Source organism: Manis pentadactyla, chromosome 10 (genome assembly GCF_030020395.1).
Source record: "Manis pentadactyla isolate mManPen7 chromosome 10, mManPen7.hap1, whole genome shotgun sequence".
NCBI classification, from domain to species: Eukaryota; Metazoa; Chordata; class Mammalia; order Pholidota; family Manidae; genus Manis; species Manis pentadactyla.
In genome coordinates, this window is record NC_080028.1 from 23,768,382 (window position 1) to 23,795,845 (window position 27,464).

General features: G+C 38.1%; 1 protein-coding gene across 1 annotated transcript; it reads left to right on the forward strand.

The window, feature by feature from the left end:
• Positions 1 to 14: 14 nt before the first annotated feature.
• On the forward strand, positions 15 to 27,401 carry CCDC38 (coiled-coil domain containing 38). The gene is made up of 14 exons (XM_036891448.2): positions 15 to 54; positions 1,921 to 2,021; positions 3,371 to 3,536; positions 5,313 to 5,377; positions 7,445 to 7,608; positions 7,724 to 7,804; positions 9,768 to 9,931; positions 11,671 to 11,791; positions 16,479 to 16,545; positions 18,075 to 18,226; positions 19,505 to 19,640; positions 22,648 to 22,853; positions 24,912 to 25,005; positions 26,404 to 27,401. Exons 1-14 carry the CDS (start codon positions 15 to 17, stop codon positions 26,515 to 26,517), a joined length of 1,671 nt encoding a protein of 556 aa, XP_036747343.1. The 3' UTR covers positions 26,518 to 27,401.
• Positions 27,402 to 27,464: the final 63 nt, after the last annotated feature.

Below are 27,464 nucleotides of genomic sequence, written 5' to 3' on the forward strand. Positions count from 1 at the left end.
GGCCAGGAGACAAAATGTCATCACAGTTTTTGCCAGTATCACTGACTTCTGGAGGTAAAGAAGAAATCAATCAATGAGTTTTTGCCTCATGCCTAGTACAGTTACTCTCCATTGTAGATTGGGAGAGTAAGAGAAAGAGAATGCTACACAATAAGCGTCAGCCATGGTCTACATATAAAGAGTTTATAAACTACCCGCTGAGAAAGTTTTTTTCTACTTTTTCATTCTGAAAAGAAAAATCTTCAAGTTGGAGGAGCATTACATTGTCATATTTAACTAGATTGCTAGTCTTTCATGATGTAAAACAGTTACCTCAGATATTTGTTATAATCAAAGACATGAATAATGATGCTTTATCCAAATCTGCATCTCCTTTCCTTTACTATCCTTTCTCTCCTGGTCCTCCGATTTCTTTACAAGTATACAAGAATTAGTATTTATCAGTATGGGCAAAGGCCATTTGTCAGGCAGCCTTTATGCTTTAGTCCACTAATTCCCAGCCCTGGCTATACATTACAGCCACTGGGGGCAGGGTGGGAAAGGACTTTCAAATAGTCTGATGCTGAGCCTTTGGGGAGGCGAAGGTAGTTGTTGGGTAGGACAGGAAGCGGGGACATGTCTTCAGTCATCCTATCCCTTTCCCTGATTTAAAGTGTCAACTGCAAACTCCCAGTATTCCCGGCTTTGGCTATTGGTATTTAATGCCAAGATTCACACACACACACCCCAATCCCACCCCAAGCACTGGAAAGCAAAAAGAAAGAAAAAGAGAGAACTTTTTATCATTTCAGGCTTTGGGAATAAAAACAAAATGTCCATTCAGAAATTAAATTGACTTTCCTCTCTCTCTCTCTTCATGGTCAGACTTTTTTTTATTAAGTATAAAAGTCCATTATTTTAAGTATATTCAAAGATATGTGCAACTGTCACTACAGTCAATTTTAGAACATTTTAATCATCTCAGAAAGAAACGCTGCACCCTTAGCCCTCCCTCACTATGCCCCATCTCCCCTCCAGCCCTAAACAACCACTAATCTACTTAGTTTCCATGGATGTTCCTGTTCTGGACATTTCGTGGAATGTAATGGAATCGTGTAGGGTCTTTGTGACTGGCTTCTTTCACTTAATATATTTCCAAGGTTCATCTGTCTTGAGAGTATGTATCCCTTTCATAGCTGGTCAGTATCCCACCATGTGGACACCACATTTTGTTTATCCATTCTTCAGTAGATGGATGTCTGGGTTATTTCCTCCTTTTAACTATTATGAACAATGCTGCTATAAATATTCATGTACAAGCTTTGCTGTGAACATATTTTTATCTCTGTTGGGCATATACCTAAGAGCAGAATAGCTGGGTCACATGGCAACTCTTTGTCCAACTTTCAGAACAGCCAGACAGTTTTCTAAAGTGGCTGCACTCTTTTGCATTCTTTTCAGCAGTGAGGAAGGGTCCAAATCCTCAACACCCTTGCCAACACTTGTTATTTTCTTTGGCTTTTTTAAAAGACTCTCTAGTATGGACTGAAGATTGGCTGTGCTATGGCTGCTAAAATGTTTGTGTAAGAGTAATGGTGGGTATATTTGTAGTGGTAGGAAGAAGCACCATCTTAATATCTCAAAATATAATCCCACTGTCCTGTAATAGGCCCCTTTATCTATTTACCAATAAATATAGACTAATCCCCTGGGAAGCACTAAACATTGTGCTCCAAGCCATGGAACAAACACTGATGGGATGTGGCTCCTGCCTCCCAGGTCCAGGTCATGCAATTCGGCTTCGGCCCCAGGTGGGGAGGCAAGGCTGCCTATGGCCTCCTCCTCAGAGGCCCACATGCCCCATTTACTATGCTGGCTGCTAGGAAACTTGCTGTTCTGGTCAACAGAGGAGGGATGACATGCTTTTCTTTTTTATTACAGATGAATTAAAAGATGACTCAATCAGAAAGGACAGGCCATATAAGATCTTTTTTAAAGATCTCTTTCTCTTCAAAGAAAATGAAATGGCAGCAAAGAAAAAGGTAAGGCTTAATTAAAATCCCAATCCTAAGTAATGTTAGAAATATAGCTTCTTATTGGTCGCTTTTGTGAACTTCGCTGGGTTAAGACATGGAGTCGGATGCCAATGTGTACACTGTCACTTTGCTGGGAGAAGGTGTAAACATGCAGAACAGGACAGCATCCCCTGGTGGTAAGGACCTAATGATCCCCAACAGATATACCAGTACATCCCACTATGACAAGTACACTATACCCTACCTACTTCATTGATTCCAACGCCCACACTTTTACACATTTTCTCATTCCTGAAATTGGGATCCAGGTTATATAGATGAGATGTCATACATAATTGGTAATGCATAAAATTATAGTTCAACTTAAAGTAAATGGCATCTTGGAGTTGATGAAATACAATTATAGATGCATACAAAGGAAATATAGAGAAAGGGGTGCTTATCTTTGCTGGGGAGTAGAGGGTGGTGGTGGTGGTGGTGGTGGTGGTGGTGTGTGTGTGTGTGTGTGTGTGTGTGTGTGTGTGTGTGTACAAAGACTAACTGAGGAAATAAAAGGAGCTGAACTGTTAAGAATAAAAATTTTGCCAGACAGAGAATGTATATGTGTATATTGGGGAGGTGGGAGGAGGAAGGGTGTCATTTAGAATTACTTGGTAGGAAGCTAAGTCGGCAATGTAGTAAACTCTCCAGCTTTGCTTTGCAGTTAGTCTCACCACTCGTACAGTCATACCTTACATTACATGGTTCAAATTTTATGAGGTTTGCTTTCCTTATTCCCAAAGGTAAAGGTTGATTTCAGGATTAAAAAAAATCCTAATTAGGATGTGGAAAATACCTAGAAATGCTCAATAACTCATTTACCCGTAAGGTGATGGTCTTTATGCCTATGTTCTATTAGTTTTATTCAAAGTACCCAAAATTAAATTGAGAAAAGATGCATGAAATCAGAAGCCTGTTTTTTGTCCTCGAGGGAGATCCATGTCCTCTCAGGTTTCCAATTCCACAGAACCAGTTATTTCAAATCAGTGGAACTTCCAAGTTGGCTGCATTTAGGCAAGATGACATTGTGAAAATAAAGCCAGAACAATATTTCCCACTCTCATATTTGTGGTGTACATGTTTAGTAAAGATTGAATATTTTTATGTTTGTGCTCAGCTACATAGAAGAAGAAACTGAAAACTGTACATAATCCTTCAGAGAGAAGACCTTGAAGTTGCTTGTTTGCTGTGTTAGTAATGAGAAAAGGACTGCTTGCAAATGATATTTTTACATATATATATATATATCACTATTTCAAGACAACTTTTTTTTTTTGGTATAACAGAAATTCTTTTAAACTTTTCCATTTGAGCAGGAAAAATACATGAACCGCCTCATGAAAGTCCACCAAAAGTCCACTTTTTCATCCCGAATGAAGAGTCGTTCACACCTGGGCCAAATAGTATTGTACTCCCACCCAGCTCCTAGCTCGTTTGAAAAGTCTGGGCTCGACCCCACCCTTGTTCTCAGGTTAACAGAACGTAAGTGTGCATGACTGGGTTTTTAAGAACACTGTCTTCAATATTTCCTGGTAATACCAAGTTTGGAAAAGCAAAGTATGCTGTCTCATAATGTGGTGGTGTTGGGGATGGGTTTTTGTAATTGGGGGTCATTTGTATCAAGTGAGTCTACTTTTATAAGTATTAATGATTTCTATCGCAAAAAAAATTTTTTTAAGTATTAAAAAGAGAACTCTGTGCTGACTTGGTGCTTATTACTTTCACATGCTATTTTTATTTAATCCTCAACAAAATGGTCTTAGATGTTTTTGCCTCTCCTCCTCTGATGAAAGTGGCTCAGGGAGGTTGAGTCACTAATTCAAGGTCTCTAAGTAGATGCAATATTCAAACCAATGCCTGCCTGACTCCAAAGCTGCTTGTTGGTCTGTCACCTACCACTACAGAAATATTGTTAATGCTTATAATAATCATTATCGCTATTATTTTTGTCCTTGAAAAATTAAGTGATTACTCATTCCAGTTATATTTTTTAAAATAATAGGTAACAATTATTAAGAAATTACTATGCATAACCACAATGTTTTTCATGTGAAACTTTCCTAAGACTGTATACCAATGATACCTTAATAAAAAAAAAGAAATTAGTATGTATTTTATAACATGCTGCCTCTTTTCCTTCTCTACACTTCTGAGGGAGAGAGTAATAGTAATGTCCACTCACGCTAATTGATGCTGTGGTAATAAACCACTCAGTTTCAGTGGCTTACAGCGACAGGGGTTTATTTCTCATTTACTTAACAAATTTGGTGCATTTCATTGAGTCCGGCACTGAAGAAACAGTCTGCGTGTTGCTGGCTGTGGAAGAGGGAAAGAGAGAACCAGTGGTGGTTTTTAAAACTTCAGCTTGGAAGCAACATAGAACTACTTCCACTCCGATTCCATGAGCCAAATCACGTCAACAGTCAAGCCTAATATCAGTGGGGGTAGGTGGAGATAATCTTCTTACAGAGAGGGGCAGAAAATATTTGGGAACAAAATAATATAATCCACCACAGTTAGTATCCTCATTTTACAGATGGAAAATGAGGCTTGGAGAAGGTACATAATGTACTCACATTCCCACAGCTATAAGAGATGGAGGCAGAAGACACCACCAGGAAGACTGTGGACTGCCTAGTACAGTACAGGCTCCCTGGTTATTTGGAAATATTATTTTATTTCTGCTTCTATTTACATTTTCATTAAGGGACTTTATTCTATGCCGCATTCTGTTGATTTTTCATGAAGCAAATATTAATTGAAATGCAGCCTATATATACTTTTTCCAGAACAAAGAAACCTTGAAAGGAAACTTTGGTCTTTTGTATTGCCAGATGGTAAAGCTGGCTGACATCTTTTCCCTTCCCACCAGAAATTTGGTGTATGGACTAAGGACTTCAGTTTTATGTCTAGATTAGCCAAAATGTTAAGATTTAAAACAGTTCAGTTTCAGTTAGTACAGGCTTAGGAGTGGTATGCCTCTTCTGCCCCTTGTTAGCTGTGTGATCTTGGATGAACATCTTGACATCTCTGGATTTTGGAAAAAGTTCCTGGAATTTGATGGACACCAAATAAATGGTAGTTACTACTGTTAAATTAGTTTTTGAGTGGTTACGGAAGAAGTTTATTTGAAGGTATAGTATTTTCTTAGGTCTGATACATACTGTATACAATAATTTAATTACGTAGCTTTTGTTTTATACAGCATCTTTTAGTGATAATGAATGAAACCTAAGTTTATTTCAATTTTCTTTAAAGGTGCAGACACAAAAAGGACTGTTCATGAATTTATTAATGACCAGAGAGACAGGTTTCTGCTTGAGGTAGTAAAAACAATTTCTTTCTTCCACTAGCCAAGTAGAAGACTGCCTGCATAGCATTAACAAATTTTCACTTTGAGATTGTATTTTTCTGTCATGTGCCCTGATCTGTCACCCTTCCTATCCTCTCTTGAACTGGCTGCTGTCAGGCTTTTGTCCTCATCATTCCACCAAAACTACTTTTGTCAAGGTTACCGATGACCTCCCTATTGCCACATTCAGATCGTCACTTTACAGTCTTCCCTTTACTTACTGTCCGCAGCAGTTGTCCCAAGGAATCACTCCCTCTTTCTTGAAACTTCTCTTCAGGTTTCCAGGACTGTCTCTTGGTTCTTCCACATTACTGGCACTTCCTCCTTCACCATATTCTTCTCCTGTTCCTCTTCTCCCTGTTCTCCAAATGTTGGAAAGCCCCAGGGCTCACCCCTCACCCTGTGTTCTGTCTACCCTCTTCCAGCTCCATGGCTTTAAATTCCACTTTAGTGTTAACAACTGCCAAATATATTTCTCTAGCCTGATGCTCCTCCCTGAACTCCAGACTCACAAAAGCGTCTCCTAAGCTTTGCCCCTGTGATACTCTTCCAGACCCCTGCAAATCGGCATCTCATGCAGTGCTCTCTCTCTCAGTAAATGGCTATTTCATTTTTCCAGTTGCTTAGGCCAATAATACTGGAATCATCCTCAACTTCTCTTTCTTACAACCTGCATTCCAAGACACAAATATGTTTTTTCCCAAATATCCATAATCACACTATTTTCAGGACCCCCACTGCTGCCACTGTAGTCCATGTCACCACTCTCTTTTGCATGAATCGTTGTTAGAACTTCTAACCCTGGTCTCCTGCTTCCCCTTTGCTCCCTACACTCTGTCTGCTCTCCACCCAGCAGCAGGAGTCTCTTCTCCACATGTGCCCCTCTTCTGCTGAAGTGACGGGTCTGGTTCCCAGCCCGCTCTCTAACCTCATCCCTGCTACCTGGCCTCCTTGCTGTTCCTGGCACACACCAGTCATGCTCTTGTCTTAGGGCCTTTGCACAGGAGGCTCTTTTTTCTGGGAGGAACATTCCTCCCTGAGATCATTCCTCCAAATAATTTACTCTCTACTTCCTTCTAGTCTCTGTTTATTTCCACCATGTCAGGGAGCCTTCCCTTGGCTATACATAATGGCAACCCCCTGCACTTGCCCACTGGACCACTTATCCCCCTTTAATCAACTCCCCTCCCTACTATAATGTATACTCCATAAAAGCAGTTTTGTTTATTTTGTTCATTGCTCTATTAGCACCCCTTAACAACAGTCCTGCCATATGGGAGGCACCCAATAATACTTGGCAAATAAAGTAATGAATGAAATTTGTTTTGTTATTCATTGGAGTATTGAATTGTTGGTTGTTGTTTCTTTAAAATTATCTCATTTATATATTCATAGCTCACATTATAATGTATCTGGCTTTGTTTGTAACTTATTTTCATGAATGCATTAAAAACCCACGTGAATTCTTTTATTCTGTACTAAAAAAAATAAAAGCTAGATGTCAAAGCTGTATTTGGGGACCTAAACAGGGTTCTTTGAAGCTAGCTAAGCACCCCTTCCCTCGGGCTGACTTGGGGGAACATCACTGACAGCACTGGGGCCCTTTTCTCCCGTGGTACTTCCCACTGGAGGAGGCTGTGGCTGCAGACAGTCCAGTTTCACGATGCAGGACGTACTGGAGGGACATTGTGAGTGAGCCCATGTGGACCTGCTCTTTGGAGGAATATGTAGTTTTTTTGTTTTTTTAAGGACAGAGCCTGACAAAATTTGCAGGGCGCAGCCATTTTAGAACAATACTAAGGCTCTCATAAAGGTGAAAAAACAGGAATTATTTTCCCTTCTAACTATCCCCCAAATAACTTCCTTCAGGAAATAAAGGCATAGCCTCAGGATTTGGCATACTATTATTTCTAATACAAATGATCACTTACTGTGCAAATTATTTTACCCCTTTATTATGAGATGCTGAAATGTACTAGAAATATCCTGGAAATGTGGAATAATGTTCTTGATGCACTTCTGTTTTCAATATTCCTAGTATGCTCTGTCAACCAAAAGAAATACAATTAAAAAGTTTGAAAGGCTCATAGCAACGAAGGAAAGGCAGCTCATAAAAGCAGAAAAAAAGCTCCAAGAGGACGCAGTGGCATTTGAAGAGTTCCTTCGAGAAAACGACCAGAAATCTGCAGATGCTCTCAAGATGTTCGTTTTTCTTTTTCACCCTGGAAAAACCATTTTTCTCCTCCCTTTCTTCTTTCTAGTTTCTCAGAACACAACACAGCACAAAACACACTGACAAATCTCTCCTGCTTTTCAGTGCAACGCAGGAAACTATAAACAAACTCCAGATGACAGCAGAGCTAAAGAAGGCGAGTAGGGATACACAGGCAGTGAAAAGGTGAGGCCAGGACACCTAGTTTTCCTTATTTCTTCTGCCCCACTGAAACCTATTTGTGTCTAGCAGGACCTAAGTGAGAATTATCAGTTGATAATTTCCTAAGTATGACCACATTTTAAATAAGTAATTTGTCATTCAAGGGTTGTCTCTGCCTGGGTATCAGGACAGTACAGTGACCTCTGCCTGAAAGCTTCCTCTGACTTCTCAATGTAAAAGGCTAGAAATTAGTTGAGAAGAGGCAAATCAATGCTGGGAGTAAACAAATTATTTCCTAAGTGCCCCTTTTCATTCATTCTGAGACACAATTCTTCCCACATTTTGGCATCTCTGAAATTGGGATTCATTTTCACAATCACCTTACCATTATAACTGTCAGTATTTCTTATATTCATTAGCTCTTGAATGTCACTCTCACATCAGGGCTTAAGGAGGGCACTGACGGAAGAAGCACTGAAGCTGAAGATACTGATAAAGGAGTAACGCTGACAAGGGTGTTGCATATGAACAAGGAAGGCTCAGAAGGATAAAGCTAGAGCCTCCTTTCATGAGGGCCTTCATTATTATTTTAAACAATCCTTCTGGGTCCACTTTGTAACATGATTATGGGAAAGCAATGTGAGGCTGGGAATGCCTTTCGGTCTGAGTCGGTGGGTATTGTTGGCGAGGGCTTGGGCATCTAAGTCAAACACACCTGGGTTTGGGTGCTGGCTCTGCCATTTACTAGACAGACGACTTTCAAGTCATTCATTTCTTCTTCCAAAAGATAGTACTAATTCTTTAACACACTGAGAACAGAAATACCATATGACCCAGAAATTCCACTTCTAGGAATTTACCCAAAGAAAACAAAATCACTAACTAATATGAAAAGATATATGCACACCTATGCTCATTGCAGCATTATTTACAATAGTGAACATACAGAAGCAACCCAGGTGCCCATCCATAGATGAATGGATAAAGAAGGCATGGTACATATAACATAATGGAATATTACTCAGCCACAAAAAGAAGGAAATCCTGCCATTTGTGAGAACCTCGATGGACCCAGAGGGTATCATGTTAAGTGAAATACACCAGGCAGAGAAAGACAAATACTAGTACCATATTGTCTCATTTACATGAGGAATCTAAAAAAACAAACAAAACAGAAATAGACCCACAAATATAGACAATAGACTGTTGGTTACCATAGAGAAGGGGTTAGGGGATGAGTGAAACAGGTAAGGGAATAAACAGGTACAAATTGCAAACTGTAAAATAACTTAGATATAAGAATGGAAGTACAACATAGAGAATTTAACCAATAATGTTCTGAGATCTTGGTATGATAATGGGGTAACTACATCTATTGTGGCAACAATCTAGTAATGTGTACAATTGTCCAGTAACTATGTTATACATCTGAAACCAACATAATATTGTGTATCAACTTTATTGCAATAAAAAAAAGATTGCAATAAAAAATAAAAAAATTTGGTACATTCATTTAAAAAAAGGTATTGTACTAATAACACTTCATTTTAAAGTGCTGTGCTAGAGATGCAATTTTACCTGTAGTATATGTCCTGCATGTTGCCCAGTACATAGCACATGCTCACTGAGTGTTAATTTCCTTTCTTCTCCCTACATAAGTATCATCTTTTGTTACCTTCTAATTTCTCCCTGTGTCCACATTTTAATACAGCATTTCCCTCAGAAATAAAAAGTAGAGTAAAACTATCATCATCCTTGTCTACATGTGCATAGCCTGGGCATGTTTTACTCAAATAGCATCCCTACAGATTTCTTTCTTCTCATATCTTATTGATGCCCATATTTTTATGACCATATTTACAATTTTTGTTAAATAAATTAGTATTCAAGTACATAATCAAGATAATTAATTTTTAAAAAAGTTTTGTCAAAAAACAAACATACTTTCACACAGATATATCTAATCATATCTTTGTTTCTTTTGTAGTGAAATAGTAAAAACAGAATTCCTCCTTAGAGACTACATGAAATATGGACTTTTTCTGCTGAAATTGTCTCCGAAACCCTGGCAAATCCAGCAAGCAATGAAAAGGGTGCAGGTGTCAAAAAGCCAAGAAGATATGAATGTCACTCTTCCAAAAATATTAACAAGTGAGTCACATATTCTTAGTTTCAATTAAGTAAATATCCCTAATTCTAAAATATTCTGCTTCAATAATTGTTATTTATTAAATAGTCTGAATTTCTATTTGAAGTAGAAATCTGAAGGATTCCCACTTTATCTGCTATTATTCATTATTAATTTGGAAACTCGGGTTAATTTCAGATATAAAGTAATAAAAAATATATAAATAGAAAAATATTATTTGCAGATAATATGACAGCATACTTAGAACATCCCCCTTTAAAAAATCTGAAAAGTGATTTGATTTTATTAAGGGGTTCTGCAGAGTAAACGGACACAAAGTCAATTATATTTTATTAAACTAATATATTAACTAAATAGAATAACTTTATTAATTAGAAAATATACAAGGAAACTAAATTCAATAAAGCAACAATAACCTTAATTGTGTGACCTAGAGTTCTGACTAATTGAGAAACACATCAAGTTTTTAGATAGGAAGATTGGTATTATAAAGCTGCTAATTTTTCTCAAACTAATGTATAAGCTTTATGGAATTATAATTAAAATGTTACCAAAAGTTTGTCAGGATGTTGGGTGTTGGGTTGGGGAAAATTTTGCCCAATAACACTGAGGTTCATATAGAAAAACAAATACTTTTGAAGTAAGAGGGTAGTGGGAGTATTAGTAATCCTATAAGGTATTATAGATTATCACAGTCTCAGAAATTAAAACAGTATGGTTCTAGCACTAGGAATCAGCTCAATGGACCAGAAGTAGATCCTATTTTATGTAAGAATTTAATACGTGATCAAAGTGAGATAACAAATCAAAGTGGAATCCAGCAACACTGGCATAACAAGGAACGGCCATACCCTCCTGCCTGAAAAACCTGAAAAATACATGAAGCAGCAGTTCCCAGCCATCAGCCATCAAGGAGCAAAGCTTCCCCAAGAGAGGGCAAACAAAGGAAATGCAGTGGCCTCAGCTTACTCCTGGGGAAGAGGAGTGCAGCGGGGCCCACGAATTGAGCACAGATTTGGAGGTCCAGGGAGGCCACGGTGGCTGGAGTTCCCTGAGCAGAGAACTGAGAGGAGAGGGCTACACAGAAAGAGTTCTGGAGATCCGCAGCCTTTAGCTGAGCTCGATCCTGAGATTAGGTCAGAGCATTTACACAACAGAGATCAGTACACTACAAATCAGGGAGGATCTCATCTTAACCATTTAGTAGCACTCCTGCTCAGTTCCCTGTGTTCACTGTGCTGTGACTAAATTAGGTCATGTGTGTAAAGTGTCAGGCACAGTGATGACACTTGGTTAAACTCAATCATAGTCTTTGACAAAAGAGAAAAGAAAACAAATGCAAAGGACACTGAGAAGTGTTTGCATGTAACAGCTTAAGATTCAGTGCTCTGGACATCATATAACTAGAGGATGCTTGGAAGCCAGCGAGTCTCTCAGTTCAGAGGAGGGAATGGCTAACACTGGGATTTTAAAAGTCATGACAGACTGATATGGGAAGCAGAGACCTCCTCGTGCCCTGCAGGCCAGTTCCCACACATTACGCCTGCTCCAGAGACCAGCTCTTGCTGCCGCATCATACATGACATTTGCTGGTTAGGGTGTTCCCTCTTATATTTCTGCTCCTGGAAGTTTTCACAGTGAGTACTTTTCAAGATCCTGAAGAACTTCACCCTGAGACAAAGTTCTCATTCTCAGAGACAGTGAGTTTCCCTCCACTTTCCTCTTTATTTTCCATTTCTAGAACTGAATACAAGGAAAAAAGAGGGCAGTGTTGAGGAGTATAGGAGGACATCATTCTCAGAAGAGTATTTTCTGGGAAGTAGCCAAGGTAACACTAAAGATTTGGGACTTAAGTCCCAGAAGTAAAACCACAGAAGGTGCCCATCTCAAAGTGAAAATCCAGGACATATAAGATAACCTGGAAAACAGGCTAGTGTCCACATCACCCTTAATCCTGGGGAGTGAGGAGATTCGTTTCTCTCTCTGACTTTTTTTTTCCAGGAAGACACAGGTTGTTTTCTTTTTAATTGAAGTGTACTTTGATATACAATATTGGATTCAGGTGTACAACACAGTGATTTGGTAATTATATGCATTACTAAATGCTTACCACCACAAGTGTAGTTACCATCTGCTCTGACATTATGACAGAACTTGGAGAGGTGGGCAAACGGACAGAACAGACAGAGAAGTCAGGGGCAGAGGACCTGGCATAAGTCATCCCCTGCTGACTTAGCCTACTCGCTTCCTAACTGGACCCATTCTTTCCTTCCTTCCTCCTCTCACCATATGTTTATTGAAAGCATACAATGTATCAGGCACTTTTCAAAACTGAATACACAAAGACGAACAGGACATAGTTCTGCACCCCAGAGCAATATAGTAGGACGGGAAGAGTGATATAGTAGTAGTAGATAGCAAGGTCATGTTTCAGCTGGATTTTGAAGAATAAGTAGTGGGAACTTGCCAGGTAGAAGGGGGGAGAGCGAGGCCTGATGTAGTTTCAAGACACGTTAGCAGGAAGAGTGGTCAGAAGTCATAAGAGTGCTGACAGGAAGAAGCATGATGTGGGGGTGGCAGAGACCCGAAGGTGCGTGGACGGAGAGATTCAACCAATTTTGGCCACTTTTCAGTTTGAGATGAGGATCAGGCCCAGACACTGATGTGGGGCAACAAGTGCATGGAAGCCTTGTATGTGGCAATGGCAGGTCTCTCTACAACAAATAATGGTTGAAGTACCCATCATTTTTACTTTTAACTTTGATTTTTAAAAAAAAAATCTGTGATTTTTAGAAATTATTAGAAATTAATATTAGAAATATAAAATACTAGAAATATATACAATTAGGTAAAACAGAACCATGACTTATATCTCACAATTTATGTCCCGGATTGTGACCTTCAATGTCACTCCCTACTCCCAACCAAGAATAAAATAAGATCTTATTCTTATGCTTGGAACCCAGTTTCAGTAGAATAAGAGAGCTCTATCTTCTATATGATTATTCTAATGATAATTTCTAAAAGTAATAGGCATATCCACTCAAACAATGAATATCTTGCACCAAGTAAGAATGACTCATTTCTAATTATGTTATTTTTTTTTTCTCCATCACCAATGACATGGACTTTGCCTGGACATTTTGAACAGGAAAACCAAGCAGGAAAACCAAGAGTGGTCCTGTTCTCATCCTACAGAATAAGAAATCATCCATATCAAAGTACAGTACATACCATAGTTGATTTACTCTTAGAAACTGTGAATTTTTTTTTTTTAGCAAATATCTTTTACCCTTTCTTCAACATATATGCCATGTAGCCACAGCCATTCTAACAGATACTGAAGGAAGTGGCTGCCATTTTTGGGTGCTCTTCGGGGACCGAGCTCCCACAGGCCTCTCTGCATTTTCTGATGAGTGCCTGCAAGTGTCATTTGCAGAAACTGCCTACTCCTGCCACTTGGGTCTTTGCCTCTCAGAATCCACCACCCAATTGTTTATTAAGCTACTCTCCCGCCCCATGTATTTGCAGCTGTACCATGTCATTCAAAATTGCTGCAATAGAACCTTATAGCATTTTTTGTTTGTTTCTTCCCTTTTTTGATGGTTGATTCACTCATACTCATTATTTCATAAATTGCTAGTTCTCAACTCTGGCTACCCCAGGGTAACTCTCTGAAAATATACCGATGCCCAGGATGGGCACCCCAGCCCCAGGGAAAGAGCCCAGGGCGGCACTGCAGTATCTGTGACAATCACACGTGACTTCATCCTTGCACAGTGTTCAGTGTATGTGTCCTGTATGTGTTGTTTGATTTACACCTAATTCTTTCTTTTTGAGCGATTGTAAGTGGTACTGTATTTTTAATTTCAGAGTTCTTGTATTCATTGCTAGTGTATTGAAATACAATTGATTGTTCTTTTATCTTATATACTGACCTTGCTGGGTTCACGTATTAATTCCAGGAATTTTGTTTTTGTCTCTTGGGGTTTTTAAGATTCCTTTGGATTTTCTATATAGATCACCTGCAAATAGGAATGGTTTTATTTCCTCCTTTATGATCAGTATGCCTTCGATTTCATTTTCTTGCCTTACTGCAGTGGGTAGAACTTCCTCTGTTGAGTAAGAGTAGTGGAAACAGACATCTTTGCCTTGTTCACAGTCTAATGAGGATTTAGGTTTCCTCCTTTAAGTAATATGTTAGCTATAATATTTTTATAGATGTAGATACTCTATCAAGTTTAGGAAATCCTCAATTTCAGTTTTTCTGAGAATTTTTTTTTGTAAATGAGCATTGAATTTTGTCAAATGCCTTTTCTGCACTGGTGCTGCATACACTAATGTGCAAACATTTCCCCTCAGAAAGCTCACCACTCTCACAGTTTTCATTCCCTCAGCAAATACTTACTGAGTGCCCTATATGCCCAACAATAAATTAAAGACAGTCTCTCCCTTTACGGAGCTTCCTCTTTTGAGGAAGACAGACAAGGGATTAGTTGGTTACAATATAATATGATAATGCCACTGGGAGGATAAGCTCAGAGTGCCACAGCCATGCAAAGCAAGAACTCAGCACAGGCAAGAGGTGAGGAAGTGGGAGAGCAAGGGCAGGATCAGTGAACTCTCCAGACAGGTGTCATCTAAGCTGAGGCTGGTGAGAGGAGGAGTCAGTGAGGCCAAGCTCTGGAACAGGCCGGGGCCTTCTGGCACAGAGGTGGCAGAGCCTGGCCCTGTTTAGAATGGCTGGTATGTAGGGCGAAAATGAGTGAAGCTCGAGGCATAAGTCGGTATAGTACCGTGCACAGGTAAGCAGTGGCGCGTCCTAAAGAGTCTGTGCTTTGTCCTGAGGGCTCAGGGGAGCCACTCAGCATTATAGGCAAGAGTGTGACAAAGACCCAACCAGAATTTCATTGTAGAAAATTGGATGTGCTGTTATTTTAATGGAATGGAGTGGGGAAAATCTAAAGGTGGAGGGGCCGGTTAGGAGCCTATTGTCACCATTCAGGTGAGAGATAATGAACTGCCTTAACTAGATAGCGGCAATGGGAACAAAGAAAGACTGTGAGACACATCAGGCAAATAGCCTTGACAGGCTTTGAAAGGCTTGCATAAAGATTGGGAGAAACATGAGGAAAAGAGTGGTCAATAACTTCCAAATTTCAAGTGTGGCGATTAGGAGTATGTTGTGGTCATTCAGTGATACTGGGAACACAGCAAAGCCAGCAGGCCTGAAGAGGAAGATAAGGAGTGTGATTTTTGGAGTGTTAGTTTTAGCAGCATGTGGGACAGCCAGAAAGATTCTGAGGTCCAGTTGGAAGCTGGACATTGAAGTCTAGAACTCAAGAGATAGAGATGAGGGAGTCATTAGCATATTAGCAGAGGTTGAATCCATGAGACAATGAGGTCACCCCAAAAGAAGGGGTAGAATGAAGGGGAAGAAGGCTGAGGAACCATAGACATTTATGTGGAAAAGGAACCCAAAAAAAGGTAGAAGGAGTTTCAGAGGGGTCAGAGAATTGATCAGAAAATGGTACCACTGAATCAAGAGAGGAGTGGGCTGGACAGTAGTGTCAAATGCTTTCTCAGGGGATGTTTCCCAAACATTCACTTACACCTGTGGCACTTTCTGTTTCCCACACCTTATTTCCAATTACTTAAAGGGCAGCTCCAGTTGCTGTTCTGTCCCCTCAAACTCAACATGAACTAAGAAAACATTAATCTTGTCCTCACTCCGTCCTTAAACTGTTTTCCTTCCTCTTGGTGCTACCCCCAGTCTCCCAGGCTTCTCTTTGGCCTCCACAGCTCTTTCCCTTCTTGGCTCCCGTGACCTCATCTGTCCGTGTCTCTCTAGATTCTTCTCCCTCTCCCAACCCACTTACCCATTTTTCCCATCACCACCCTATACTTGAAAGTATTAACTACCTAGTTCACCAATAGCCACCTTACTCTCTCCCTAGACCCTGCCTCTTTAATATTCTAGTCATTTTCAATTTATCCTTCTTAAGGGATTTTTCCAGAGCTACTTTGCAACCATATAATTATTCTCTAAGGCTGTAACTCATCGCCCACCCCTCCAACCAACATTTCTTCAGCCTAATCAGACAGTATTTTAAAAAATAAAATCTGCTCTTAACAAGACAAATACTGTATTACTTAGGGCACAAGCTTTGATCTGACCACTAGAGCACATGTTTAGTTTCTCAAGAAGACTGCATTAAAATAAGGACAAAACAGATGTAGCAATGTAGGTTGTGTTTCTTTTTTTAAAAAAATTACCTTACTTTAGAGATGCACTTCAAATAATTGATACCATATGGTATGGCTCTTCCTCCTGGCCTCAGTTTACATGTATCAACTTTGTCTGAAACTGAAGCTGATTTTCTTTTGCGTACTGGTGGAATCATTGATTCCTGCAATCAGCAGTTCCCTAAAGGGCTAAACAGGCTATTGAAAAGGACTGTTACAGTTAGATTCCAAAGTTTAGAAATGAAAGCAAATCTGTTGACAGAAAATGGCTAAGAAATCAAGCATCTTTTTTTTCTTTTACAGCCAATCTGAAAGTATCAGTTCAGAAGACAGTTTGGAATTATTTTTAGATGATATGGACTATGATCTGGTAACTATATGATCTTTCTTGATTTAAATATTGTGCTCAGTGAAAAGCACACATACTCATTTCTTTTGAAATTAAAATTCCCTATTCCAAATATACTACAACTTTCTAGAAGAAAATATGACTTTGATACTGTTCCCCAGTTTTACGTATAATTCATCTTTGTCATCATTTTATGAAAAATAAAATGTCTCTAAGAAGGTCATAACTTAGGTATTAACTACAATGTTATTATAAAAATAGCCACTTTCTGATTGCTTATCATTTTATTGGGGCTTATATTAAGTAGCTGAACTGTAAGATAAACAGACAAAACCGCCCTTTACGGCTACAAGACTGACTTTGAGCTATCTCCATCCTAAATATAACCACAGAACTCAAAAGGACCAAAAAAACCCACTATCCATTACAATATATAACATATACCATAACCAAGTCATCTTATATTTTTTTACTGTGGTTAAAAAGCATACCATCTTAACCAGTTTTAAGTGTACAGTAGTGTTAACTAAATGCACATTGTTGTGCAACAGATCTCTAGAACTTTTTCATCTTGCAAAACTGAAGCTCTATACCCACTGAACAACTGTTCCTGCTCCCCACCATTCTTTTCTGTTTCTAAGAGTTTGAATACTTTAGATACCTCACAAAAGTTGAATCTTGCAGTATTCGTCTTTCTGTGACTAGCTTATTTCACTTAGCCTAATGTCCTCCATGTTGAAGTATGTGACAGGATTTCCCTTTTTTAAAGGCTGAATAATATTCCAGTGTATGGACATACACATTTTCTTTGTTGATTCATCTACTGATAATACATTTAAATTGATTTCACCCCTTGCCTATAGTAAATATGAACATGGGTGTGCAAGTACCCATAAAATATTTTAAAAATTAATTTAAATACATACTTATTCCTTAAATTGGGGGAAATTTTAAAAAATTAATATTATGTGAAAGAAAATGACCTTTACTTAGCCTCCTTTTTCTTTTATTCTTTCTCTAGAATAAACCTATTCTGCTGCCTTTCTGCCATTTAATGTCAGGCAGCTGCAGTATTTAAAACAGAATTGAACGGTGGAAACAACCCAAGTGTCCTTCAACAGATATGGATAAACAAAATATGACATACATATACAACAGAATCTTCTTAAGCCATAGAAAGAATAAATTCTGGTACATGCTTACAACATGGATGAACCTTGAAAACATTACGCTAAGTGAAATAAGTCAGGCACTAGACTCACCTTTCTCTTTTCTCTCGTTTTGCCTCCTCTTCTGTTCCATTCCTCCTTTCTGGCACCTTCGTCCTTTTTTCCCATCTTTAATACCTTTCATCTGCCCCCAAAACCCAAATGTCCTCTTTCTGAGGGCCAGTTCTCACATGGAAATGGGCTCCTTTGTCGTTCTCTGCCCATGTCTCCCTCATAAGCAGAATGGTATTCCTTTGTCTCACTGTGGTTTTCTAGGTAAGTCACATGTGCATAGGCAGCATATTTTTAAGTGAATTATATTCTTCATTATGGATTGATTAGGAGCCAGAGCTTTATTTCAAAGAACCAGAAGAGTTACTTCAAGTCCTCACAGAGCTGGAAGAGCAGAATCTTACTTTGGTACAGTATTCCCAAGATGTAGAGGAAAATCTTGAAGATGTAAATAAAAGAGAGAAACTTATACAGGATAAAATGTAAGTCATTAAAAGCAAGTAGATTTATTCTGTTAAGTGTTTTCTAACCAGAGACAGAGTCTAACTCATTCATGTGTGGCCCTTCAATGTGGTCTCTCTGGATTTAGGACAGGATTTTTATTAGTAATAGCTTACACTGTGGGGTGTAAGAGGCAGAAGTTAGAGTTACACAGAACACACTGGCTTTAGTTTTTGTCCCTACTTCCTTTAAGTTGTCAAAATATTTTCCTAATAATATAAAAGTTAGTTTAAAAGATTAAGAATTGAAATGTCACCTACTGCCTTAATTTTTGTTCCATGCTGTTTTCATTCTACCATCTGGCTAACAAATCATACTTTGAATGACATTACTAACACATGCATTTTCCTTGGCTGTGACTCTCAGCAAGATTTTTTTTGTGACTTAAATATTGAACCATTTTACAATGTATGTATCAATGTATCAATGTATCAGGTCTATTATAAAACATTTCTGTCAGGTAAAGGAGGCTGGATTTGATGACTCACAAAATTCCTTCCTTTTCTAGAATTTTAGATTATTGTAATTTTGGAAAATAGCTTCAAGTCTCAGGGAATAGATCTGTATTATTGACCCATTGAAAAAATGTACAGAACCTTTTTTGGAACAGTCTTCTGGGCCAGAAGGTGGCAATCTTTTAAACAGTAGGTCAGACTACACTGAACTTCCTAACAAATTGTTCAGAAGAACCTAAAAATCATGATCTCACAGGAACCCGCTACTACTGATAAATCCTTTTAATCCATGCCTCCTTTCTTCCAATCCTCACAGCTTATGGTGTCCCCACCCCTGACAAAATGACTTGGGGGAATAGGATGGGTATGGTTGGGCATGAAAAGGGGATCTATGTCAGAATCTCTCTCTAGATCTGTATCAGAATCTCTAGGTAAGGGAGTCAGGAATCTCTGTTTTCCCCCTGTCTCTGGATATTCTGATTATCAGCCAAGTTTGAGAACACTGATCTAACAGATCACAACTTGGGTTCCTGACACCTCAGCTCGGCTGCTATTTGGGGTCTCAGGATTCATAGGAAGAAAATGCTTCCTGGTAGAAGAGCAGCATCTGTGCATTTATTTTCCTCATTTTAACCTAAAGTTGCAATGTACTTTGGCAATGTCTTAAAAATAAACTTGCATTTGGCTTGCTAGATCTAGGATGTTGACACATAATCTAGAAAGAGTGTTGAAGTTCCTGACTTACAGTTTATTTCACTAAGCCAAAAATTACAGACAAGGGTCTCTTTCTTTTTTTTTCAACAGAAATAGAAACATAGAATTTCTTTTGAAGCACAAGGAAATGCTTAAGGCTAACTGTGAGAGAGAAGAGGAAAAAGCAGCAGAACTGGAATTAAGGTCCAGGCTATTTAGTTTCGGAGAATTCAATTCAGAAGCTCAGGTAATCATTCTCTGCCTAAGGTAATTTTATTTTGGCTCATGATAATAGTGATTTGCATTCCCTATGTACTAAGCATTGGAATGAGGGGAGTTAAAAGCAAACCACAAATCCCAGGTTGATGATAGAGGCAGAAAACCAGTTTGGAATTATCTTGTCAGTATGTAATAGTCAATTTACAGAGAAGATCGCGTTCAAATTGCAATGGAGTTCTCTTAAAATGCTGCTCATACAAGAAGGATGATGTTGACATTTTTCCCCCCTATAAATACATTCCTTTTAGTCTTGGAGCATACATATGAAGTAGTTCACTGCCTGTGATCATTTTGGCAGTAAACTGAGGAGCAAACAACAGAGAAAGTACTGAAATCAACACTGAACCTGTACTAGGTTTCAGCCTCTTTGGGCCTACATAAGCAGATGCATTTTCAGAGCACCTGTGACATACTGACTGGTTTACTTACCTATTCACATGTTCGTTTCTCCTGGCTGGATGCAAACCCTCGAGGGTATGGATTGTATTACCCTTCCTAGTTAAGTACATTTAGTGTCCCTATAAAGTAGGTACTCAATAAATGTTTGTTGAATGAATGATTCTAGACCCAAGACAAACTCCAGCTAACATCGGTCTCCTTTTAAAAAATCTCAAATGAAATAAAAATTCAAAGCTCATATGTGAGGCTGTTATCACATTACGGTTATGAACTTGTTTTTCAAACAGAGGTAGATTTGGGGAAACTCTATTCTAAGGTGGTTGTCCTCCCCTTACCCACAGGTGGGCAGGTTTACCAAAAGCAAAAGCTGTTTTTGGCTCCTTCACACATTTCATTTTCACTTAACATGAAATGGAATGTAGTCTATTCCACTGTTCAATTGGGAGAGTTTACAGAAAGCACACAGCAGAATGTGACAATGAATTAGAATTAAAGGATCTTGAGTTGGAAAAAATGTTAATCCAGACATCTCCTTCCCCCTATCCAGTTTTGATGTGATTATTCCTCCCACACATTGCTCTTGTCAAATCACTTCCCATTCACTGTTCTAAGGCATCCAAAGTTCTGCTTGTCCTGGTATTCAGTCTTCCAGTCCCGGTCCTGCCCCACTGTTACCCCCCAAAGCAGCAGGCGTGCCTCCATCCCCTGCAGCCTCTTGGCAGTGCCTCCTCCGAGCTGGGCCTGCCATCTGGTGGCAGCTCCGGGATTGGACTGACATTGCTTCTCTCAGGAGTAGCCAAGGCCTCAAGGTTTATTTTCTCTTTGGCTCTGTTGGGCCAGGCCTTCAATCTCTTTTTCATACATGAGTATTTTCTTTAACTTCACTCATCACTCATTCCTTATGCTGTTGTTTTATTATGTTAAGGAAGTATCTCTCCTTGTCTTTGCCTCTATTTGACAGGGGAACTTAAAAAAAAAAAAGGCATCCTGAAAGGCCAGTGGTCACCTACTTCTAAAGCTAAGTGTTGAAGAGGTCTCCATCAGAAATTCCAACAACTACTACCCATTCTCACATTAAAGGTTCAGTGTTCTGGAATTCAATGTATTTTTAAAATATGACTCACATTGCAGCAATATTGTGTTTTCAATATATAGCATACAATTCAGCCCCTTGATGGGTTACTTTTTCTTTTTTCTTTTTATATTTTTCTGTATTTCTCAAGTTTCTAAAAGGAATATGTTAATATAAATAGGAAATACAATGTTATTTAGAAAGGGAGAGAAAATAGGAACTTTATGGCAAATTGGGACTTTTGCTTTTTAAATTTTTCCTTTTTTTAATATCTTGTACTTCCCCAAGTTTTCTGATAGCATTTTTAAAAATATAAGTAGGAAATACAGAAAAAAGGATGCTTTACGGAAAATAGGACCATCAGAAAGGTGTTTAAACTCTAGAAGGTGGGAGAGACAAGCCGCTGAAAGTAAACTGTTCTAACAGATGTTGACTGGTAATTTAAGCGTCGGTAGCTGTGTACAGTCTGGTGCCAGGAGCGGTTTCCCAGGGCCATGGCTCCTGCAGCCACATCTGTCTTCAGTGCTATTTGTACTTGGCTTTATGGTGATTCTCATCTTCTCGAGGAGAAGCAGGCACTTGGTCAGGATGCCACCTGGAGAGCGATTTACTTTGCCCAGCAGTTTATCAAGATCCTCTTAACTGTGAATGCTGGGTACACAGCGGAGAAAAAGGAAAAGAATTCTCTTACAGTCCCGAAACAAGTTATCTACAAGCTTGAGCGTCTCTACAAAGTTAAACCAGCACAGTGGCGAGGCACAGGGATCAGCAAAGTTTGGTCTAAACCTTTGTTTAGGATACTGCAATGGCCTCCCAACAGAAGGAGTGAAAATTAAACTCCTTAAGAGGCTTTTGTAGGCCAGTCTGGGAATCTGTATGCTTGTAACCACTTTTTTTCTCTCAGAGAGAATTCATTTATTCAGCAAACATTTATTAAGTGCATAGTTATGTACAAAGTGCTGCTGCAGACAGAAGTATAAACATAAGAAATAGCTTCTGCCCTCCAGGTGCTTATAGCCTAGAAGGGGAAGTAAAGCATGTACACAAATAGCTATCATTCAGGATTATAGTTTTAGCAATTAGAGTAGTAATTGTAAAAGGAGGGAGTTCACATGTTATATTGCAAGGAAATGCACTGGAGTTGCAAGAAAGGATTTAAAATCCATATATTGCCTCTGCTTGAATGCTCAGGGAATCAAGATATACAAAAACATTCAAGCAAAAAGATACTGTTTTATAATAACTTTTTATACCTAGACTTGTTATTTTTAAAGAAAACAATCCAAGGCCATTACTATAATAATGATGACTATAAATTATGATATAAATATCATTGCTGTTTTTCTCACTGTTGTCATATTGGTTTTTCTCTTAAAAAAAGAAAACATTTGTAGCATATAAAAGCCTTTTCACTAGGATACAGTATAATGGAATTTTACATTTATTGAATGAACAACCAAATAGTGACGTTTTACTTCTGTTCTCCTTTTCTTCTCAATCTCAGGAAAAACTGATAGACTCTCTTAGTAAAAAAATTAATCAAGTATGTAAAGTCTGCATTGGAGATACTGAGGTTGGTGGTCTTGACCCAGTTCAAAAGCTGGTAAAAGTGGAGTCTCGCCTGGTGGAATTGAGTGATCTCTTCGACTCCATTCCCAAAGAAAATGTGGAGGCGATTGAGAGGATAAAGCAGAAAGAACGGCGGCAAAAGTACACAATGTCTTCTAAGTGTAGTGAATGACTTAATGAAAAGTTGCTTTTGCTTGGATTCCACAAACACTGAGCAAGTCTCTATTAAATAGCAAGGATCATCATATAGAGACACATTCGAACCAAACCCAGCCCTGCCCTCCTCATAGAACTTTTATTTAGTGTGGGAGACACATTCATCAAATATGAAATAAATGTGTCATTAGCAAAGCTCACAAGCACTGTGAAGGAAAGAAACCAGGTGAACAGAAAGAGTACACAAGGGCCAACTGACCTAGTGTGGGATGGATGAGGGGTCCTTTAGCTTGAAAAAGCATATTTTCAGAGTGAATATTCACTCTTTGTATGAAAATTTTTGAAGACCTATCATGTGGAAGAAATACCCTTGTGGTGAAGGGCCAAAGGCATAGAACCAGAGGCCCTTGAATGGAGACTCTCTCAATCTATGGCCACTCAGAGGCCACTCAATCTATGAAAGAGTTGTTTGAAAATCAGAGCCATGCAATGAAGGTTTTCCTCGGTCCATTAACTGCCAACACTTACTTACATGGCATTTACACACTAACTCATTTATTCCTCAAGGACAATGTCATGTGGGTTATTATCCCTGGAGCACTCCAAGTCCCCCACATCCCCAAGTCCTTGCCTAGCCTGGGGCCTTTCAGGGGAATGCACTGATTTACAGATTTCCATATAGAGTTAAGAAGGGATTTTATGTACATACTTCCTGTGAGGCAATGATTATCATAAATGTAATATCCCTAGTGTAATATGAAATGTAGAGAATGCTTACAGATGAAAACACTTTGGGGAGCAAACTAGTACTGTGGCCACAAGCATGGACATGAGAACCAACTTGCCTGGTTCACTCCAGGCTCTGCCATTTACAACTTTTGTGACTTTAGGCAGGCCATGTAACCTCTTAGGTCTCAGTCTTTATCTGTAAAATGGTAATAACAGTATTTATCTCAGGGTTGTATGGTAAATCTATGTAAAAGCACTAAATCATGCTTAGCACATAGATGTACTCATATATTGGCCTAGCCATTGATAGTTTTGTTATTGCTTACTACATTACTGGTGTATGAGGGATACTGTTTCACCCATACAACAATGAAGTCCAGAATATATTAAGATCTTGATGGAATTATTAAATATAAAGCAAATTTTTAAAAATTATAACTGGAAGATAACCCCTTCCAACAGATGACCTGTGACTGATTATACTAAAAGTATTTGCACTTTTTTCACAATATGAAATACATTCTCATCCAAGCATAATTATAACTTTTCAGTAGTAATATGTGAATCTGTTTATTATTATTTTTATCAAGAATTTCAGTTGGTTTTCCCATAGTTGGGAGGCACCTAACATAGCACGTAATTTTCATTAAAATGTTATAATATACTTACAGGTAAAATAATGTTCGTCCATAAAACATCTATCATTTATCGAGTGCCTATTTTGCACCAGGCATTGACTGAGATGGTTTGCATAGGTCTCTCATTTAATTTTACCCTCACAACAGCCCGAAAGAGAACAAGACAAGTAGCATTTCTTGGTTTTAATTTGAGGATACCATTCAAAAAGATTAACCGAAAAGTACACTTTTGTGGTAACTCACTAAACTTTACAGTTGTGATCTGTGTACTTTTCTGCATGTTATACTTCAATAAAAATGTCAGGAAAGTGGGGCAAATAGCTGGAGATTAATTCCAGTGACCACTGTATAGATTAACTATAAAATGCTGAAATATAAAGTGGAGTGACAAAATTTTGCTGAGGTGCTTGTTTTAGACCAACGTCTGGGTAGATTTTACTTCTTCCAAAATGGTAACATTCAGGTTCTTAACATTTCAACACAAACAGGATTTGTTGTTGAGATTTCACCTGATTATTCAAAAGTCAGTTATAGGTAAAGACGAAGTATTTTTTTTCATTTGAACTTGAAGATCTTATAATAGTTAGATATCTAAGTTCATTATCAAATAGTAAAGACATAGGCCTTTTTACTTTCTGCGACTTATAGTTAGAAGAATGTATTCCCTTCCTAACAGGTTGCGTGAAGAGAAAATTAAAGAAAAACAAAAACACCATGAAGAAAGGCTAAAAGCTGCTCTAGAAAGAGCAGTAGCACAACCAAAGATAAAGGTTTGTGTTTTGTTATTAATAGGTCCATCTACATCAACCTGTGTTTCTGTGGTGTAAAAACAAAATACTTAATTCATCCAATTTATCCAGGTTGAACCTGAGTAAAATAATCTCTCTTGCTCTCAGCTTCACTTGGTATCTGGCTCCTTGTTACTTTTTAAATAATTCAAATTACATGGTCTGCAGTTCTCTATCAGACCCACTTTAAGTAAATCTCTCACCTCTTTTTGTTTAGCTCAAGATTCATAAAAACACAATTTTTAAAAAAATAATTTTTTGAATAGGTAATACAAGCATATAGTTGAAAGTTCAAAAGACACAAGAGTATATGCAGTGAAAAGTCTTCCTCAGTTTCCCTCCCTGGAGGCAACACTGTTAACAGTTTCATCTGTGTCCTTCTGAAAATATTCTATGTATTTATAGATATTCTTTTTCTTACAAAGAGTAGCTATGAACCTTGCTTCTTTCACTGAACAAGGGAGATAGTGAACTCAGAGAATTACATATAATTTGAAGGGACTTCTAATTATCACACTGTAAAAATAATGAGATTAGTACTTGAAGGTAAAATAAAGGATTTACCCAGTCACTTCAGATTAAGTAGCACAATCAGAACCAGAAGCCAAGATTCCTTATATTCCAAGATTACCTGTCCAGTGTTTGGGACTGGGTGCATGTGGTCCATGAATCCCCACCAGGTGTGGAGGGCCTCCTGTTTCACACATTGTGATACAATGGAGCTGTCCTATCAAAACTCCTGTCAAATAGAATATAATAGTTTTCTCATCCATTGCAAAAAAAACAAAAAAATTAAGGGGGAAACAAAGATTAGAAGAGAAAAACAATTAGTGTGTTATACTTGAGTATATGTCCTGGAGAGCTTGAATAGGTCTGAATCCAGGAATTTTCCCTAAACCTCTCCTGGTAGGAATATCTCCAATAGCTGACAGGATTGCTAGTGTTTAAGACAGTACATGGTTTCCTCAAACTTTTGTTTAATGGGATTTTCAAATGCACCACTCTACTGGTGCTCAGGAAGAGGAAAGCAATCTCTTCTAACCAGAGGAGAAACTTGCTATAGCACTTACTGAGAAATGAAATGTGGGCTTTAAACTAGGCTGACCATAGCTGAAACATAGGCTATTTGATTATTTTACTTAAAACCTCCCACTTCTCCATAAAACCTAACTGCTGTCTTCTGCATACTGTGGTGCTCCATTTGTTAACTTTGCTGAGCATGCTGGACATCCATTAGGTTATCAATCCCTTTGTAACTATCAGTATTTACTATTTTAAACCGTATTATTCCTTGAAAAAGTCAATACTAGTATTTTACTTATACTTCAGTAGAAAATGGGTCTGCTGAAGAATATTAAGTACTTTTTTCTTTTTTTCCAGCTGGGGAGACGACTTACCTATCGCTCAAAACCTCCATCTGATAACAAACATGAACAACTTTTAGTGAAGGATACAAGAACAAATTCACTAGAGGAAGAATATTTTTTCACTTGAATAGGAGCAGTAAGACATTTACTATCAGAATGTTTTAGGTGTATTTTGTAGATTTTGATTTTCAGTAGTGGCAATATTCTGCCTCGTATGCTGATCTAACCAATTTGAGGAAGACAGGCCCTTTTTCCAAAGGTTTTTGGGAATGAGAATTATTTTCTTTTGTTGAAAACTTTTATTATCATCTCCCAACTATTATTACATATCTAAACATTTTATCTATACTTTGAGAGTGGTCTCAGTTGCAGATACACATCCAAGTTACTGATACACCTATATGATGAATGACCAGTAAAGTGCAATAATGGCATTCCCTGACAACATGAGACTTTAAAAACGATAATATTTTTTTTCAGCCAGTGTGCAGGAAAAGTTCATACTATATATTTTATCACTATGGAGTATACATTTTAACAATGTATAACTAAAATATCTAAAAGGTTTTGAGGAGTTTAAAACCTAAATGAAAAAAACACTACATTACGTCCTCAGAACATAACTGTGAGGATAGTTTTTAATTCACATTAAGGAACTCTGTTTAGAAACCTTAATTCTCTTAAGTGAACAAACCATATGCCTTCAGCTTAAACGTCAGCTCACAATTTCTGTTGTGCTCTAAATTCACAATTATTTTAATTTTCAGGTGTTTCAATTTTGCTATAATATATACATTACTTAGCTTACACTGATACAGAACTGTGATCAGTTGACTACTAAATACAGTATATATTTATTTCTAAGAAAATATTTAACTTTATACATGTCAAAAATGGCTCAAAAAATAAAATAAAAAAATAGTTGCTTTTACAAGGTCTCAGTTGATACGTAATTATAAGAAAAGGGCCAAAACTCACCTTCATAAATAGTATATTTCACTTACAGAAAAAAAATAGTAAGTTTACAAAAGAAAACCAACCTGAATGAAGTTGTTTGGCTTTTAAAGCACAAGT